The 19,301-nt window shown below is 49.6% G+C and overlaps 2 protein-coding genes across 5 annotated transcripts in view; both read left to right on the forward strand.

Annotated features, from left to right (window-relative positions):
* Window positions 1-10,101, forward strand: part of LOC110255873 (basic proline-rich protein-like) — a 30,507-nt gene extending 20,406 nt beyond the window's left edge. Inside the window, exons 2-5 of the mRNA XM_021066006.1 lie at window positions 876-1,446; window positions 1,525-1,646; window positions 2,636-2,703; window positions 9,306-10,101. Of these exons, the coding sequence (XP_020921665.1) occupies window positions 876-1,446; window positions 1,525-1,646; window positions 2,636-2,703; window positions 9,306-10,101 (1,557 nt within the window). The remainder of the gene's footprint in view (window positions 1-875; window positions 1,447-1,524; window positions 1,647-2,635; window positions 2,704-9,305) is intronic.
* ZMYM2 (zinc finger MYM-type containing 2) overlaps window positions 10,412-19,301 on the forward strand; it is a 69,717-nt gene continuing 60,827 nt past the window's right edge. Inside the window, exons 1-2 of one of the 4 annotated variants that reach the window (XM_021065428.1) lie at window positions 10,412-10,560; window positions 11,612-11,680. Coding sequence is in view for 1 of the 4 variants with exons in the window: in XM_021065426.1 (XP_020921085.1) it covers window positions 10,673-10,848; window positions 11,612-11,680 (245 nt within the window). In the remaining 3 variants the exon portion in view is untranslated. Of the gene's footprint in view, window positions 10,849-11,611; window positions 11,681-19,301 lie in introns of all 4 variants that reach the window. The other 3 variants (XM_021065429.1, XM_021065427.1, XM_021065426.1) reach the window with 3 other exon arrangements.

Genomic DNA, 19,301 nt, shown 5'->3' on the forward strand with positions numbered 1-19,301 from the left:
ACTGTACAGCACAGACACTGTCACGGGGGCGAGTGGCTAGTGCAGTGGTGGCAGGGGAAGGTGGCACCAAGGATGCCAGGGTGCATGACCCAGGGGCCTGGGGGTGAGATCTGCGGCTTTGTAGGTCCTTCAGGCTCTCACAAGGGGGATGCTGTGCCGGCCCCTAACAAGACCAGGAGGCAAGAGGAAAAAAGACGACCCCGGAGCCTGCTGTCCCTCCTGTCCTCACGTCCTTGGCCAGAGCAGAGCACAGGCTTGGAGACCCCCGGTGGCCACCATGCAGGTGGGGACAGACAGAGGGTCTGGTGGCCCGAAGTGGAGGGTATGGGAGGAATCCAGACACCCAGGAGAAGAATCAATCCTCCAAGATGGTTATAAAAAAGGGGCCGCGGAGTTCTTCCCCTTGGGGCGGAGCGAAAACAAATCCGACCAGGAACCATGAGGTTGCAGGTTCCATCCCTGGCTTCGCTCAGCAGGTGCAGGATCTGGGGTTCCTGTAAGCTGTGGTGTAGGTCGCAGACGCAGCTGTGCCTGCGGTGTAGGCCAGCCGCTGAAGTTCCCATTCGACCCCTAACCTGGGAACCTCTCTATGCCGCGGGTGTGGCCCTAAAAAGCAAAACGAGGGCCGGGGGAGGTGAGGCAGGGGCTCACTCAGGCCTTGGTCTGATCCCAACTGAGCGGTGAAGGACCAGCGGAAGTTTCGAGCCCTTCGTAAGCCCCTGCGCTGGTCTAAGGCTGAATTCTTTCCAGACGTCCCCGCTTGCGGGAGGCCAGGGCCAAGGGCAGACGACCTGGAGGGATCCCAGAGCCGGAAAAGAGGCCTTGGAGCTCCTGCGTTCCCCCGGGCCGGGGCTGGCCTCGGCCCTCCCGCCCAGAGCCGCGGGCCGGCGAGGAGCAGCTGCGAGGCGGGCCTGCGGGGAGGGCAGCCGGGCCGTGCTCGCCGGAGGGGCGCCCTCCGCGGCCGGGCTCCGGGGCTGCCCCCGCCACCCCCGCCCGCTCCCCCGGGCGCGCGAGTGCCGCTGCCCCGCCCCGCCCCGCGCCCCGGCTCGGGCCCCGCCGCGCTCGTCCCACCCTCGGCCGGCGCTGCCCCCTTCCCTCCCCGGGCCCGGGCTCGGCCCGAGACCGCCCAGCTCCGCGGCCTCCGTCCGGGCCGGGGTCTCCGGAGCGGCGCGCGGCGAGGGCCGGCCCTCGAATCTCGGGCGCCCTCCCTCCGCCGGGCTCTTCCTGCTCCGGCGATGCTCCGGCTCGGCGCCGGCTCCTGCCGCGGCCCGTCCGTCACCCGGCCCGGGCCCCAGGCCCCCCCCAGGCCCGCCCGCGCGCCCGCTTCTGGCGCCGGCTCCTTTGCCTGCGCCCCGGACGCCCCTCCGCCCGCTCTGCGGCTTCGAAGCTTCCTCTTGCCCTGCGAGGCCCCTCGACCGCGGGCAGAGGCGGGCCGCGGGGGCGGAGGTGGGGCGCACTCCGGGCAGGGGCGCCGCGTGTCCCTCTGGATGTGACCCACAGCAGGGCGCCTATGGTTCCCCCTAGACCGGCGCCACGCCAGGCCAGGCGCCACCACCCTGGGTCTTCTGGTACACGTGGGCACCTGGGCGATTATCCGTGCATACCTGGGCGGCTGCTCCATGATCGATAGACGCCTGGGCAGCTGGGTGATTTTATATGAACACATATGAAATGAAAGTGGAACAGCTCTCACCCCATGCCCCCAAACAAACTCAACATGGCTTAAAGACAAACCCACGACAAGACACCACCAAACGCCTGGAAGAGAACACAGACGCCCAGCTGCCCCGGTGACTGATAGACATTCCTGCACTGTATACATTCCTATACATATATACACAGACGCCTGGTCGCTGGGTGGCTCTGTGTACACACTTGGGCAGCTAGGTATTTATATGTAGACACCTGAGAAGCTGGGTGATTTTATACACACACACACACACACACACAGACACAGACACACACACACAGACACACACACACACACACACACACACACACACCTGGGCAAGTCAGGTATCATGGACAGTTGCACAGTTCATTTGACTGAAAAAGAGAAAACGAGAACAAAATGAAGGAAAAAACACTTCAAGGTTATTGCTAATATTATAAAGAACTGTTGTGATGTGATGAGAAATAATTAAATTAGAAAAACAATGTGGACAGCTTTGAAATTGGTTACAAAAAACAGTCATTTATTTGTACTCAGAAGCATTAATGTACTCCTAACAGCTATTTTTCTAAGTTTGTGGGAAAAAGTGAAAAGCATGCATAAGTAAACCTCTCAATAATGTTTTACTCATAAAATTTCAGACTGTGTTTTTTTCACAAATCCAGTGAAGTGAAATTAGGATTAATTTATTGTTCTATTTAGGATGCCTCCTCTCTGCTGCCCTTCTGGAGAGAGAGCTTCTAATTTTTGTGAGTGTTCTCACATCTGAAATTGATCAGATGTGCTCATACTTTGATATCAGACAGAAAGCCTTTGGTCTAAATTTTAAACCAGCTTCTAAGTCTTAGAAGTGACCTCGGGGCTCCCTCTGGGCCACACCCCCTTGCATCCTCGCCTAACCCACGGCCGGCTCTGCCTCCCCTCTGGGGCTCGCAGCCACTTCTTGCCCTCGCTCCTCCACAGCTTCCCCAAGACTGCTCCGCCCCAGCCATCCTCCGCAAAGTGGCCGTGGTTATCTGCTCGACATTGATGTAAATACTGAACCACGTTTTCACTCGAAACCCTCTCCATGCGCTAGAATAAAATTCAAGCTCCTTAGCAGGGCCTACGAAACCCAGGTGGAGCTGCTCTTGCTGTAACTTCCTTGAGAGTCACTCCTTCCCTGACCCCCGTCGGTCCATCCTACTGACCCTCCACCTCTTAGGAGAAGCTCACATCTTGCTTTTCCTGCAGTTTAGAACACGATTCCCCTTGATACTCTGATGCTTCTCCGAGGACAGATCTCAATTTAAATGTTATTTGCTCAGAAAGGTCTCCCATGGTCATTAGCTTAGGTCTCTATTGATATTCGCTACAAAGGAGCTCTGTTTATTTCCTTCCTAGCACTCAACCCTAATTATTTTATTCATTTAATTGATTCTCTCTGTGTTGGCTCTTTCTAGGCTAGCCTAGACTATACTTTCCATGAGAGCAGGGATTATATCTTTTTCCATTATTCCCTAGCACTTATCATTATATCTGGTATTTTAAAAAAAATTTTTTTTTGTATTTTTGCCATTTCTTGGGCCGCTCCCTTGGCATATGGAGGTTCTCAGGCTAGGGGTCGAATTGGAGCTGTAGCCACCGGCCTACGCCAGAGCCACAGCAACACGGGATCTGAGTTGTGTCTGCAGTCTACACCATGGTTCAAGGCAACGCCAGATCCTTAACCCACTGAGCGAGGCCAGGGATTGAACCCGCAACCTCATGGTTCCCAGTCGGATTCATTAACCACTGAGCCACAGCGGGAACTCCATACATCTGGTATATTTTAGACAATTAATATTTGTGGAATGAAGCAGTACCAAAGATCTTAGAAAGTTCCACACTATGCTAATAATGATAATTAATTTCTGTTAGTACCACTAAACTTTTTTTTTTTTGCTTTTTAGGGTGGCTCCTGTGGCATACAGAAGTTCCCAGACTAGACAGTCACAGCAATGCCAGATCCTTTAACCCACTGAGCAAGGCCAGGGATTGAACCTGAATCTTCATGGATACTAGTCAGATTCATTTCCGGTGTACCACAGTGGAAACTCCAGTACTACTAAACTGGAGTTACTGAAACTTTTCTGTCTTATCAAGCTTGTAGACTCTAATTTTGATTACAATACTTTTTTTCTTTTCTTTTTTTAGCCGTCCCAGGCCAGGGATCAAATCTGTGCCACAGCAGCTGCAAGCTGGAAGCTTTATCCACTACACTGGGCAGGGATCAAACCTGCACCTCAGGGTCAAGCCTGATCATTAACTCACCGCACAACAGCAGGACCTCCCCAATTCTTTTTTCTTTTTCTTTCTTTCTTTCAAAAAACAGTTTTTATTATTTATTTATTTATTGTCTTTTTAGGGCCACACCAGCAGCATATGGAAGTTCCCAGGCTAGGGGTTGAAATGGAACTGTAGCCACTGGTCTACACCACAGCCACAGCAATGCAGGATCTGAGCTGAGTGTGAGCTACACTACAGCTCACGGCAGCGCTGGATCCTTAATCCACTGAGCAAGGCCAGGGATTGAACCTGCGACCTTTTGGATGCTAGTCAGATTCGTTAACCAATGAGCCACAACAGGAACTCCCCCAACTCTTTTCTCTTTATTCCATTTAAAAAATGACAGTTGGGAGTTCCCCAGTTGGTTGGCAAAATGGGGTTGGTGGTGTCTCTGGAGCACTGGTTCGATCCCTGGCCAGCACAGTGGTAAGGATCTGGTGATCCAGCCTTGCCATAGCTGTGGCTCAGATCTGATCCCTGGCCCAGGAACCCCACATGCCTCAGGTTGGCCAAAAAACAAAAAAACAAAGAAAGAAACAAAATGACAATTGGAAATTTATTTTACAATTTGAACTTATCCATGAATTGCTTTCTCAGTAATGTTTTCTGTTTTCTTTCTTTCTTATTTATTTATTTATTATTTCCCCCACACAATTTTTTTTCTGCTGTACAGCACGGTGACCAAGTTACACATACATTATTTTTTCTCCTATTATCGTGCTGCGTCGTAAGAGACTAGACATAGTTCCCAGTGCTACACAGCAGGATCTCATTGCTAATCCACTCCAAAAGCAATCGTTTGCATTTATTTATTTATTTATTTTTTAATTTTTTTATTTTTTTGGTCTTTTGTCTTTTCTGTTGTTGTTTTGTTGTTGTTGTTATTGTTGTTGCTCTTTCTTGGGCCACTCCCGCGGCACATGGAGGTTCCCAGGCTAGGGGTCTAATCAGAGCTGTAGCCACCGGCCTATGCCAGAGCCACAGCAACGCGGGATCCGAGCCGCGTCTGCAACCTACACCACAGCTCACGGCAACGCCGGATCGTTAACCCACTGAGCAAGGGCAGGGACCGAACCCTCAACCTCATGTTTCCTAGTCGGATTCGTTAACCACTGCGCCACGATGGGAACTCCCGTTTGCATTTATTAATCCCAGGCTCCCAATCCATCCCACTTCCTCCCCCAGAATAATGTTTTTTGAGCTGCGGTTTGTAAGCCATGTAATCATAGTGTGGCCTAGACCCCTGTTTATTATTATTACTATTTGCTTTTTAGGGCCACATCCGCAGCATATAGAAGTTCCTAGGCCTATGCCACAGCCACAGCCATAGTAGATCTTAGCTGTCTTTGCAACCTACACCACAGCTCCTGGTAATGCCAGATCCTTAACCCACTGAACAAGGCCAGGGATCAAACCCACATCCTCATAGATACTAGTCAGATTCATTACCACTGAGCCACAATGGGAATCCCCTGTTTGCTGTCCTTAAAAACAAACAAACAACAACAAAAAAACTAGACATATTGATTAAGGGAACAGGATAGATAGCCCAGAAATAACCCCCTGTACTTATGGCCAAGGAGGCAAGAATATACAATGGACGAAAGACGGTCTCTTTAATAATTAGTGCTGAGAAAACTGCACAGCTACTTGTAGTAGAATGAAATTTGAAGATTCTCGGTAGTTCCTATGTGGCACAGTGGGCAGAAGATCTAGTGTTGCTGCAGCTATGCTATAGGTCTCAGCTAGGGCTCCCATTCGATCCCTGGCCTGGGAATGTTACCAAAAACTCCTAAAGCTCATCAATGAAGCTTCGATATGCTGTGGGTACGGCAAAAGCAAAACAAAACAACAACAAAAAAACCAACCTTAGAGTGGATTAAAGATCAAATGTGACACTGGATACTGTGAAATTCCTAGAGGAAAACATAGGCTACACGGGAGTTTCCGTTGTGGCTCAGCAGGTTACAAATCCAACTAGTATCCATGAACATGCAGGTTCAATCCCTGGCCTCCTTCGATGGCTTAAGAATCTGGGGTTGCCATGAGCTATGGTATAGGTCGCTGATTTGGATCCGGTGTTGCTGTGTCTTTGATGCAGGCCCACAGCTGCAGCTCCAATTTTTTTTGTTGTTGTTCGTCTTTTTGCCTTTTCTAGGGCCGCTCCCACAGCATATGGAGGTTCCCAGGCTAGTGGTCTCATCGGAGCTGTAGCCGCCGGCCTACACCAGAGCCACAGCAACGTGGAATCCAAGCCGCGTCTGCAACCTACACCACAGCTCACGGCAACGCCGGATCCTTAACCCACTGAGCGAGGCCAGGGATCGAACCCGCAGCCTCACGGTTCCTAGTCGGGTTCATTAACCACTGTGCCACAACAGGAACTCCTGCAGGTCCAATTTAACCACTAGACTGGGAAGTTCCATATGCTGAGGGTTGGGACCCAAAAGAAAAAAGAAAAACACACACAGAAAACAAACCATAGGAGTTCCTGTTGTGGCTCAGTGGTTAACGAATCTGACTAGGAACCATGAGATTATGGGTTCGATCCCTGGCCTCGCTCAGTTGGTTAAGGATCCGGCGTTGCCGTGAGCTGTGGTGTAGGTCGCGGACACGGCTCGGATCCCCCATTGCTGTGGCTCTGGCGTAGGCCGGCGGCTATAGCTCCGATTCGACCCCTAGCCTGGAACCTCCATATGCTTCAGGAGCAGCCCAAGAAATGGCAAAGAAGACAAAAAAAAAAAAAAAAAAAAAAAAAAAAAAGAAAAGAAAACAAACCATAGGGAGAACACTGACATAAATCGAAGCAATAGCATTTTGGCTCCATTTCCTAGAGTAATGGAAATAAAAATAAACAAATAGGATCTAATTAAAGTTAAAAGCTTTCACAGAGCAAAGGAAAACATTGACAAAATGAAAATCCTACTGAATGGGAGAAAATGTTTGTAAATGATATGACCAATAAGGGGTTATTATCAAAAACATAAAAACACATCATACAATTTAATATAAAAAAATCAAATACTCTGATTAGAAAATTGGCAAACCTGGGGAATTCCCCCTTGTGTCTCAATAGAAATGAATCCAACCAGTATCCATGAGGATGCGGGTTCAATCCCTGGCCTCGCTCAGTGGGTTGGGGATTCAGCATTGCCGTGAGCTGCGGTGTAGGTGGAAGACTTGGCTCGGGTCCAGCATTGCTGGGGCTGTGGTGTAGGCTGGCAGCTGTAGCTGCTATTTGACCCCAAGCCTGGGAACCTCCATATGCTGCAGGTGTGGTTCTAAGAAAAAAAAAGAAAGAAAGCAATAAAAAGAAAATGGGTAGACCTGAAAAGACATTTTTCCAAAGAAGCCATACAGATGGCCAACAGGCACATGAAAAGATGCTTAACATTGCTAATTATCAGAGAAATGCAAATCAAAAGCACAATATGATATTCCTTCACACCTGTCAGAAGAGCTATTGAGTGGAGAAACGGGAACACATCACACTGTTTGTGAGAATGAATATTGGTGCAGCCACTATGGAAAACAGTAGGGAGGTTCCTCAAAAAACTAATAGTAGAATTACTATTAGTTATCTAGCAATTCCAGTCTTGAGCATAGAGAGAGAGAGAGAACGTGAAAACATTAATTTGAAATGATATATGCATTGCAATGTTCATAGCAGCATCATTTACAATCATCATTTACAAAAAAGCATCATTTTTTTTTTTTTTTTTGTCTTTTTGCCATTTCTTGGGCTGCTCTCTCGGCATATGGAGGTTCCCAGGCTAAGGGCCAAATCGGAGCTGTAGCTTCTGGCCTACGCCAGAGCCACAGGAACTCAGGATCTGAGTCTTGTCTGCGACCTATGCCACAGCTCACAGCAATACCGGATCCTTAATCCACTGAGCAAGGCTGAGGTTTGAACCTGCAACCTCATGGCTCCTAGTTGGATTCGTTCACCACTGCACCGCGACGGAACTCCAAAACCTAAGTGTTAATCATCATATTAACGGATAAAGAAGATGAGGTACATATGTACAATGGAATCCTACTTAGCTGTAAAAAGAATGAAGTTTTGTCTTTTGCAACAAAATGGATGGACCTAGAGGGTATCACACTTAGTAGAAAAAGTCAGACAAAGACAAAAACTCTATGTTATCACTTGTATGTGGAATCTTTTCTTTTCTTTTAGGGCCGAGCCCAAGGCAAAAGGAGGTTCCCAGGCTAAGGGTCTAATTGGAACTATAGCCACAGGCCTATACTACAGCCACAGCAACACAGGATCTGAGCTGCGTCTGTGACCTACACCACAGCTCAGGGCAACGTCAGATTCTTATCCCACTGAGCGAGGCCAGGGATTGGACCGGCAACCACTTGGTTCCTAAGTTGGATTCATTTCCCCTGTGCCACGATGGAAACTGCTCTAATGCATTCTCTAAGTCTATGGCTGAGTTTATTCGCAAGAATCTTTATTTAAGCCTTCAAACTAAGTGTAACCTCAATAAAGAGAAATTATTGCAATGGTTCATGTTAACAGAAAAGGATGGTGGTGTTAAGTTTTCATGGAGTTATTACAATGTTGCCCCACATTTGCTAATAGAGGACATTTCTGTTGTGAAGATAGTGACATCAGGAGTGCCACTGTAAAACGGAACAGTGTGATAAAGTCTTATTTTACCGTATTGAAAACTTAAGTTTTATAACAATGAAATGTTTGTAGAAAGATAGGTGATACCCTTTGGAGAAAGGGGGTTGAAATACATGATGGATATCCTTCCATCTAAATAGCGGTATGTTGGAGTTCCTGTCCTGGCTTAGTGAAAACAAATCAGACTAGTATCCATGAGGACGCAAGTTTGATCCTTGGCCTTGCTCAGTGGGTTAAAGATCTGACGTTGTCTAGAGCTGTGGTATAGGTGGCAAAGGTGGCTTAGATCCAACTTGCTGTGGCTTATGCCGGTTCAGCCTCTGGCCTGGGAACTTCCATGTGCTGCAGGTGTGGCCGTAAATAGCAAAAAAAAAAAAAAAAAGAAAAAAAAAAGAAAAAAAAAAAAGAAAAATGAGGATAACAGTGTATTTACTGCATTTTTCCATAGGTGGAAGAATTACCTCATTTGTAAATTTATGAGTCTTATATTTTACCAGACTGTTCAGTGAGTGGCGTCTCTAAAACCTCAGTTCTTCGTGAAACCTTCATGCATGACTGTAACTTCATTAAAAACTTCATGTTGTTCATCATCGCATTGAACTTTAAAATGTAACATCGTTCGTGTCTCTACTACTAGGCAGTGTTGTGAGAACACCATGAAATTTTGGTCCAACTTGTTCACCCATTTAGCGCCCAACAGCGTGGGCTCAGCGGCCCCGACAGCCGCCAGGCCGCGCCGGGCCGGGCCGGGCCGGCCTCCGAGCTCCCCCTGACGTGGAACCGCGGAACCCGCACCGCCCGTGACGTGCGCCCGGGGCCGAGCTGTAGACGGCGAACAAAAGAGGCCCCGCGGCCCGGAAGGCTCCTCGGTCGAGCCCGCGCGGCCGCCCGGCCGCCCGGCCGCCCCTGGGTTCCGTCCCGCCCCGGGCGGCCGGGGAGCGCGGGGCCTCGTCCGCCCAGGGCCAGGGAGGCGGCGGCCCCGGCGCGGGGCGGCCCGGCCCTTCCGACAGGCGGGCGCCCGCTCCGCGCAGCCCGCTGCGCCTCCATCTTGGCGGGCGGCGGCGGGGAGCGGCGTCTGGGTCCGGCCCCGTCGCGCCGGCCGCTTCCCGGGCGCCGAGTCGGCAGCGGGCGCCGTCCCCGCGGCCGCCCGGCGGGGCCCAGCCCGGTTTCCCGGGACGCGTGGGGGCGGCCCCCCCGCCCCCCACCCCCGAGCCCGACAAGATGGAGGACGTCGCCTCCTCCCGCAGCCATGACGGGAGCGGGGGACGCCTCCCCACGGGGCTGCGGCGAGGGGAAGCGCTGCCGGCCCTCGGAGCCCGCGGGCGCCCCCGCCCCGGCCCCGGCCCGGGGCTCCCGGCTGCCGCCCCCGTGGCCGCCCCCCCCGCCCGCTCGCCCCTCCCGGGGCCGCCAGACACTGGACAGGGAGGGCGTTGGGGACATCGAGGCCGCGGCGCTCCCCGCGCGGCGTCGCTCGCAGCCGCCGTAGCGGCCGGACGCCCAGGCTGAGGCCCCTGGGCCGCGGGGCCCCGACAGCCCCCGAGCGCCAGGGGCCGAACGGCGGCCGGTGCGGCGCGCAGGGGAGTCGGCGGCCCGACCCTGACGGGCTGGGGTGGGGGCGGGGGCGGAGGGGCGGGGTGGGCCGGAGACGCGGGGGTGTGGCCTGCGCCTGACGGACAAGCCGTCGGGCCAGCCCCTCGAGGGTGTCCTGAAGGAAGGCGGACGCAGCCAATGGGCGTGCCCGCGGCGCCGGGCCCGCCTTCCACGCCGGCCAGTGAGGGCGCGGAGGGCGGGGCCTGGCGGGTCGGGCCGCGCCGCCGCGGCCGCCGCCTCCGCCTCCTCACCAGCGCTAAAGCCGGGACTGGACCGATCGGAGTTGCGCTGGTTCCCGAAGGGGGGTGGGCCGGGGGCGGGGAGGTTCGTTCCGCGGAGCCGCAGCCAGAACCGGGTGAGGCTTGTCCCCGCTGTGTCTCCAGCCCAGGGCCGCCGACAGTGGGGGTGGCCGGGAGCGGCGCAGCCTCCGGAGGCGGAGGCGGAGGCGGAGGCGCCGGGAGGCGGAGATGGGTGAGGGCAGCCTCCGGAGCCTCCCACCGACCCGGGACGAGCGCCCGCGGCGCGGCCGCCGTCGCCGCTGCCGCGTCGGGGCCTCGGGCTGCTGGCGGCTCCGCTCATGTCCCAGGCGCCTTGGCGGGCGGCCCGCGGGCTGCGGGCGTGCAGGCGCGGCCGCGAGGGCCGGGTGAGGCGGACGCCGGCGGCGGGGGTCGCCCGGGGCCGCCCGGGGTGGGGGCGGGCGGCGGGGGTCGCGGGGTGGGGGTGGGGCGGGTGGGGGAGGGGCGCCTCCGTGGGCGCTCGCGGCGCGTTCGCACCCTCCCAGGCGCGGCGCGAGGTCTCCAAGTTCGGGGGCGAGGGCGCGGGCGCCCTGCGCCTGGTCCCCTCCTTGGCCGCCCCGGCCTCGGCGCGCGCGCGGCTCGGCTCCGCACGTATTGTTTGGCTGGGTCTCTAATGGCGGACGGGGAGGCAGCGCTGCCGGTCGCCGACTGCGGCGGGGGGGGCAAATCTCGGGCCCTGGGCAAGTGCTCGGGGCAAATGCAGGGGGTTTCCGCCTGGCGGCGACTCGAACCCCCCCTCCGCCCCCGAGTGGGTGCCGGCGCGCCGGGGATGGCGCTGGGTGGGCCGATTGGGGGATAGGATTCCCCGCTGGCGTCGAGGCTGCACCCGCCCTTCCCCCTCTCCCTCCCGGAGCAGGCTCGCCGTCCTCCGCCTCCTCCCTCCAGGTTTTGCCTTTCACGTGGGTTTTGGTCCCAAATAAATATTTAACGTCGTTTTGCTCTACTTTACATAGGAGGGGGTTGTTGGTAACGGGCTGGGAAGCAACAATCGAAGGTCCGAGGCTCCTTGACCTCTTATTCCCTTCTCTGCCTCCTCCTGGTGGAAAAGGCTTGCTTCTCCCACCTGGTTAGATGTTCTTGATGCATGTTTCATTTTTCCTCCTACCCCAGGACCAGGATTCGCCTTCAACCCTACCTGGTGCATCTTTGGCAGAACGTGAGGAGGAAAGCACCCCCATTGTGAGTCTTTTGCCCGTATTTTGAGGCTCTTAGAGGACGTTGTCAGGTTGTAGGGCTTCGGCCGGGGGGGACTAGTGCGTCTCCGTTATTTTGAGTGGGAGGAGCTTTCCCCGGGGTGGCAGCTGCCCCCGGGGCGAAGCCTGGGTAATGGCTGGTGAGGCAGCTGGGAGTGGGCGCTGCTGTTTGCACCGCTGCAGACATCTCTCCTGCTGCAATACCAACCTCAGCAACCAGACGACGGGCTCCTGCAGCTGCTCACGTTACCCGGGAGGAGGGGTGGTGCGAAGGAGGGCATATTGCTGGTGCCCTCTAGAGTTCCATGGTGGGAACTGAGGTTGTTTCCTTTCTGATGCTGTGTGTGCAACCATCTTTAACACTTTTCTTCCATTACAATGGATAATCGATTGAAGGGATTGGAGAAACATCCATATTTAACTCTTGCTGTGTGACATAACAAACACGTTTTGACTCTTGGGGTTCATGCGGTGGTAGATCTCTTTCATGTGTTTGCTTAAGAAAGGGCATGAGTCTACTCCAGTTCTCAGTTTACTGGTGTCTGATCAGAGCAGTCCACTGCTCTGGTTACTTAGTCCTTCATCTTTTGTGATGCTTAGTCTTCACTTGAGTTACTCTTGAACGTGTTACTGAGAGTTCTCTTCTAATGCTTGCAGTTTTTTGGTTTTAAGGCGGTCTTGTACTGTGGGAGACAGTAAAATAAACATAACCAGGCATTTCCGGTCAATTGAAATTAGTTACAAAATATCAGTGAAGTTAGCATTCTGGATAGATACATTGTATCTCTGGAGCTCACTGACAGTTGATATCCTAACTTGTAGATCTCTGTCAGAGGTGAGTCATCCGCATAGTAGCTTATGCCTGAATATTAAGTCCCAGTGGGTCAAAAGGTAATGGCTGATGAGTGTATGCTGAATACTGACTGAAGGAAGAAGCCAGGGTGGCAACTTGTACTAAACCAACGCGACTTTAGGCAGGTGCTGGGCACTTCCACCTATTATTTACTTGAATCTTGGCAGATAGCCTGCAGCATGTATTGAGCCCCTATTGTGTGCCAGCACAATACTAAATTAAATTTTTTTTTAAGTTAATGATGGAAACTTTCAAATTTATGAACGAGAATAGTATTTTGAACTTCTCTGTGCCTGTCGTTTGCATTGTGTAATTTTTAGCACGTCCAGACTAATTTAAGCATGTATTAAGTAATTTAATCCTTACGGAAACCCAGTGTTTTTATTCCTGATTTGTAGGGGAGGAAACGGGCGTAGGCAAACACCCAGGTAGGAGTATTTGGTAAAGCAAGGATTGGAACCGAACCAGTTTGATTACAGGTCTAAGTTCAGCAAATGTGTTGTCCTGTTCTAGAGCATATATTTGTTCTACAAGTTTAGAAATTGAAACAGTGAAAAAATTCGAAGGTTACAATGGCCTGTCTGTGTTCTTTTCCTAGAAAACAGTGGGTAAACAAATAGAAAATGTTTATATCTCATTGAGTACCTTTTAAAAAATGGTTGTGAAGTTCCCTGATGGCTCACCTGGTTAAGGATCCTCTGTGGCCACTGATGTGGCACAGGTTCAATCCCTGCCCGGGAACTTCATGTGCTACGGGTGTGGCCCACCCTCCTCCCACCCAAAAAAGGAAAAAAAATAGGAGCATCTCAGGTATCACTATTTTAGTGCCTTAAAAAAAAAAAAAAAAAAAAAAAAGGGGTTGCTGCCAAGGTGCTGTGGTTTAAGAATCAGACTGCAGTGGCTCAGATCAGTGTAGCAGTGTTGGTTTGATTCCTTGCCTGGTGCAGTGGGTTAAAGAATCTAGCGTTGCTGCACCTGTGGTTGCTGCTGTGGCTCCAATTCAATTCCTGGCCTGGGAACTTCGATATGCTGCGGGTGTAGCCATAAAAAGACAAAAACAAAAAAACCTAACAGTATGTATTTGAATCAGAAATAATATATTCTTGGAGTTCCCTAGTGGCCTAGTGGTTGAGGATCAGGCGTTGTCACTGCTGTTGGTGAGGGTTTAATCCCTGACCTGGGAACTTCAGTGTGCTGCGGGTGTGTCCTCCTCCAAAAAAAGAAATAATATGTTCTCTTTTTCATTGTGTCTTTGTACAATTTAGAATCTGTAGTAGTTTCCCAAGACTGTAACTTGAGTGAATATAAGTTTTGTAATGAGTTTAAAGTTCTTTTCAGGCATTAGATCATTTAGATATAATGTAACAAAGATTTGCTCTTTCAGCTAGATGAGCAATGCTTGCTTTATCACCACATATTTTTACAAAAGGTTTATCTTTTTCCTTTGTTCTTATTTGTGATATTGATGCACGAAGGTTGAATGAGTTTGTCTAGTAGACATTCGGAGATGAGGACATAACCAAATGTATAATCGACACATGTATACTTATGAAAGCCAAAGTTCTTTTATATTATTTTATGTTTTATTTATTTATTTTTTGCTTTTTAGGGCTGCACCTGTGGCATATGGAGGTTCCCAGGCTGGGGTCCAAATTGGAGCCACAGATGCCAGCCTACACCACAGCTGCAGCAATGCGGGATCTGAACCACGTCTGCGACCTACACCACAGCTCACGGCAACGCCAGATCCTTAATCCCTTGTGCCAAGGCAGGGATCAAACCCGAAACCTCATGGTTCCTAGTCGGATTCGTTTCTGTTGCGACACATTGGAAACTCTGCTGTGGTTCTTTTTTTTTTTTTTTGTCTTTTGTTGTTGTTGTTGTTGCTATTTCTTGGGCCACTCCCGAGGCATATGGAGGTTCCCAGGCTAGGGGTTGAATCGGAGCTGTAGCCACCGGTCTACGCCAGAGCCACAGTAATGCAGGATCCGAGCTGCGTCTGCAACCTGCACCACAGCTCACGGCAACGCCGGATCGTTAACCCACTGAGCAAGGGCAGGGACCGAACCCGCAACCTCATGGTTCCTAGTCGGATTCGTTAACCACTGCGCCACGACGGGAACTCCTTTTTTTTTTTTGTCTTTTGTTGTTGTTGTTGAGCTGTGGTTCTTTTAAATACAGTTGACCTTTAAACTTCCTGGGCTTCAACTGTGCGTGTCCACTTATACCTGGATGTTTTCAGTAATAAATATGGCAGTACTGCACCATCTGAAGGTATTTGTGCTTGTGGATACAGAGGAACTCAGTATAAGGAAGGACCAACTATTAAGTTGTACGTGGATTTTCCCCTTAGCAGAGGGCTGTCTACCCTAACCCCTACTCCCCCACCCCTCCTGTTTTTGAAGAGATGTGGTTCTTATTTTACTTAATGATTTAGCTTGGAATTAAAAATTCCTTTACTTAAAACACCAACTAATGGTGCTTAAAGGTGCCAGACAATAAGATGAAGATAACTCAGTTTTTAATTGATGTTGATTAAATGTTTTTTATTATACTTAAGTTATTGTGCATTTAATGTGAGTTAGGTGCTTTTAGATGTAATTATGATCTATTTTGACATTCTCATGTTTATGGTACCTTTCTTTAATACATCCTTAAATAGTATTTGTTCCTTGTGCCTGTCTTTTTTTTTTTTTTTTTTTTTTGGCCATGCCTGAGGCATGCAGAAATTCCTGGCCACGGATCAAACCTGGGCCACAGCAGTGACAATGCTGGATCCTTAGCCTATAGTGCTACCAGGAAACTCCATTCCACCTGTCTTTTTAAACAGTTGAGGAAACTATACAGAGTGGTCCCTGCTTTTTCATCATCTTCGTATATTATCTCATGGCCTGGACTTTTTTTTGGTAACTTATGTGGTGATACAACTCTGTATCACTTGGGTGTTAGATGCTAACATGAATGTTTTAGATTTGTGTGGATCTGGCACTGGAACAACAGAGTTTTTGTTCTTAAAAGTTTTTACTCTATGTTGCCCTTGTTTGAGGAACAGAAGTGCCTAAATTTAATGCATTTAAGACAAGGCATTTTTACCTCTAGTCAGATTCTGTGTTATTACTGCGATGGAAGGAATATGTGTGCATGCGGGAGCTCTGTCTTCGTTGTCAAGCAGTGTGGGATAATTAGAAATGTCATGTCTTTTGTCTATCTGGACATTCATACTTGTCTCTGTACCATTTAACAGCATTCAAAAGTATTAATATACTGAATAACAGCTATGATGAGAGAACTTTGGCATATTCAACTTGAGTGTTTTGTGTTTTTTTTGTCTTTTTAGGGCCACATCCGAGGCATATGGAAGTTCCCGGGCTAGGGGTCTAATCAGAGCTGTAGCCTCTGGCCTACACCACAGCCACAGAAACGTGGGATCTGAGCCCAGTCTGCGACCTACACCACAGCTCATGGCAATGCCGGATCCTTAAGCCAGTGAGCAAGGCCAGGGATTGAACACGAGTCCACATGGATCTTAGTCGGGCTTGTTAGTGCTGAGCCACGACGGAAACCCCGCGTGTGTTTTTTTAGGCAATGAAAGATGAGCCAACTCAAGTGTTTGCTCCCGCTGGAGTCTCTAACAGTATTTTATGTAGGGCAGTTGAAGTTAGGAAGCAAGTAGACAGATTGCTTTGACTTCATGCATTTTCCAATTTTTTATTTCAGTTGATTAATTTTCTTCTATTTCTGTCAGAACGTAGAATTGGGATTTTATTTTTTATTTTTAAATCTTTTTTTTTTTTTTTTTTTTTTGTCTTTTTGTCTTTTTTTTTTTGTTGTTGTTGTTGTTGCTGCTATTTCTTGGGCCGCTCCCGCGGCATATGGAGGTTCCCAGGCTAGGGGTTGAATCGGAGCTGTAGCCACCGGCCTACGCCAGAGCCACAGCAACGCGGGATCCGAGCCGCGTCTGCAACCTACACCACAGCTCACGGCAACGCCGGATCGTTAACCCACTGAGCAAGGGCAGGGAACGAACCCGCAACCTCATGGTTCCTAGTCGGATTCGTTAACCACTGCGCCACGACGGGAACTCCCTTTTTTTTTTTTTTTTTTTTTTTTTTTGTCTTAAATCTTTTTAATTTTAATTTTTTTCTTTTTACAGCTGCATCTGCAGCATATGGAAGTTCCCGAGCGAGGGGTTGAATCAGATCTGCAGCTGCCAGCCTATGCCATGGCTACAGCAACACCAGCTCTTTTAATCCACTGAATGAGGCCAGAGATATAACCCGAGTCCTCATGGATACTAGTCGGGTTCTTAACCCACTGAGCTACAACTGGAACTGCAGAATTGGGATTTTAGAACTGAACAGGATTTGTAAGCTGTTCAAGTCTGAAAGTTTTTATGGACAACTCCAATATGTGAGAACTGTACAGCTGTCACTGAAAAGAGTTGCTGTTGGAGAAATCCCTGATTCCAACTATGGGGCTCTTGATAACAACTGTAGTTTAATTTTTTGTTGGTGTCTTTTTTAGGTGCACCTGTGGCAAATGGAAGTTCCTAGACTAGGGGTCAAATCGAAGCTGTAGCTGCTGGCCTACACCACAGCCATGGCGTATCTGAGCCAATCTGTGACCTGTGCTGTAGTTCACGGCAACGCCGGATCCCAGACCCACTGAGTAAGGCCAGGGATCAAACTCGAGTCCTTATAGATAATAGTTGGGTTTATTACTGCTGAGCTGAGACGGGAACTATCTTCATTTTTTATTTTTGCCGCTTACCAGCAAGGAAATTATTTTATGTAATTGGTGTTGCAAATTTTTATATCTGCAACCTGTTTTTTGATTTTATGTTTTTATGGCCACACCGGAGGCATTTGAAAGTTACCAGGCCAGGGAAATCTGAGCCACAGCTGTGACAATGCTGGATCCTTTAACCCTCTGTGCTGGGACAGGGTTTGAACCTAGCCTCTGCAGTGACCTGAACTACTATAGGTGGATTCTTAACCTCCTGCACAGATGTGGGAACTCCTGCAAGCTGTTTTGTAAACAAGTCATTTTGTAATCTTCTGTCTGTGGTTAAAATAGTAATGGGAAGAGAATTATGAAGGCCAGCACCAAACACTTAACCTGGTACCAAGGTAAGTTGGTCATCCTAAAGTCTGTTAAAAGTTGGATTACGATACGTTTGAGCATATCTGTTTTTTATTGCATATTTTAAAATATTTAAAATATATCAATTTTTCAGATCAAGTTTTATACACTTGAAGCACTTTGTAACTGCAGAATATATTTTTGTCAACTATTGAAAAGTATATTGTAGAGTTAAAATGTATAGAGAGGTTTGCAAAATCACGTGATCAGGTTGGGGGTTTGTTCTTAGCTCTCTTTTATTTTTAGGAGCTCCCGTTGTGGCGCATCTGAAACGAATCCAAATAGGAACCATGAGGTTGAGGGTTCGATCCCTGGCCTCACTTAGTGGCTTGGGGATCTGGCATTGCCGTGAGCTGTGGTGTAGGTCGCAGACGCGCCTCGGATCTGGCATTGCTGTGGCTCTGGTGTAGGCTGGCAGCAACAGCTCTGATTAGACCACTAGCCTGGGAACCTCCATATGCTGCAGGTGTGGCTCTCAAAAGATAAATACACACACACACACACACACACACACACACACAATCTTTTATTTTTAACTTCATAGCAGCAGTCCCTTGAAAGTTAGAAGCAGGAGTTCTCATGTGTCTCAGTGGTTAACGAATCTGACGAGGAACCATGAGGTTGCCAGTTTGATCCCTGGCCTTGCTCAGTGGGTTAAGTATCCAGCATTGCCCTGAGCTGTGGGGTAGGTTGCAGATGCGACTTGGATCTGGCATTGCTGTGGCTCTGGCATAGGCCGGTGGCTGTAGCTCCTATTAGACCCCTAGCCTGGGAACCTCCGTATGCCACGGATGTGGCCGTAAAAAGGACAAAAAGACAAAAAAATATAAAAAAATAAAAATAAATAAATATTAAGACAAAGGTCCTAGGAGTAGGGGTTCCCTTGTGGCGCAGTGGGTCAAGGACCCAGTGTTGTTGCTGCAGCTGCTTGGGTTGCTGCTGTGGCGCACGGGTTTGGTCCCTGTGGTTCAGGAGCTTCAGCGAGCCATGCTCACAGCCAAAAAAACCAAATTTGGCTTAGGAATTGAATTTATTGTTGCAATCTCATTTTATTTATTTTATTTTAAAATTTTTATTTATTCATCTATTTTTGGCTGGCCTCTGGCATGTGGAGTTCCTAGGCCAGGGATCAGATCCAAGCCGCAGTTGTGACCTATGACACAGCTGCTGCAGTGCCAGATCCTTTTAACCCACTGTTCTGGGCCAGGGATCAAACCTGTGTCCCAGCACTGCAGAGACACTGCTGATCTTGTTGCGCCAAAGCAGGAACTCCACAGTCTCATTTTAAAATTTTTGGGGAGGATTTGTTTTAAAGCAATAAACTTACTTCATTCTAACTATATATTTTGATAGAATAAGAAAAATATTTAAATTTTTTTATTACTCAATGAATTTATTGCATTTGTAGTTGTACAATGATCATCACAATCCAGTTTTATAGGATTTCCATCCCACACCCCCACGCATCTCTCCACCCCTGAAACTGTCGCCTTTGGAGACCATACGTTTTTCAAAGTCTGTGAGTCAGTATCTGTTCTGCAAAGAAGTTGATTCTGTCCTTTTTTCAGATTCCACATGTCAGTGAAAGCGTTTGATGTTGGCGTCTCGTTGT

The sequence above is a fragment of the Sus scrofa genome, chromosome 11 (assembly GCF_000003025.6).
Source record: "Sus scrofa isolate TJ Tabasco breed Duroc chromosome 11, Sscrofa11.1, whole genome shotgun sequence".
Taxonomy (NCBI): domain Eukaryota; kingdom Metazoa; phylum Chordata; class Mammalia; order Artiodactyla; family Suidae; genus Sus; species Sus scrofa.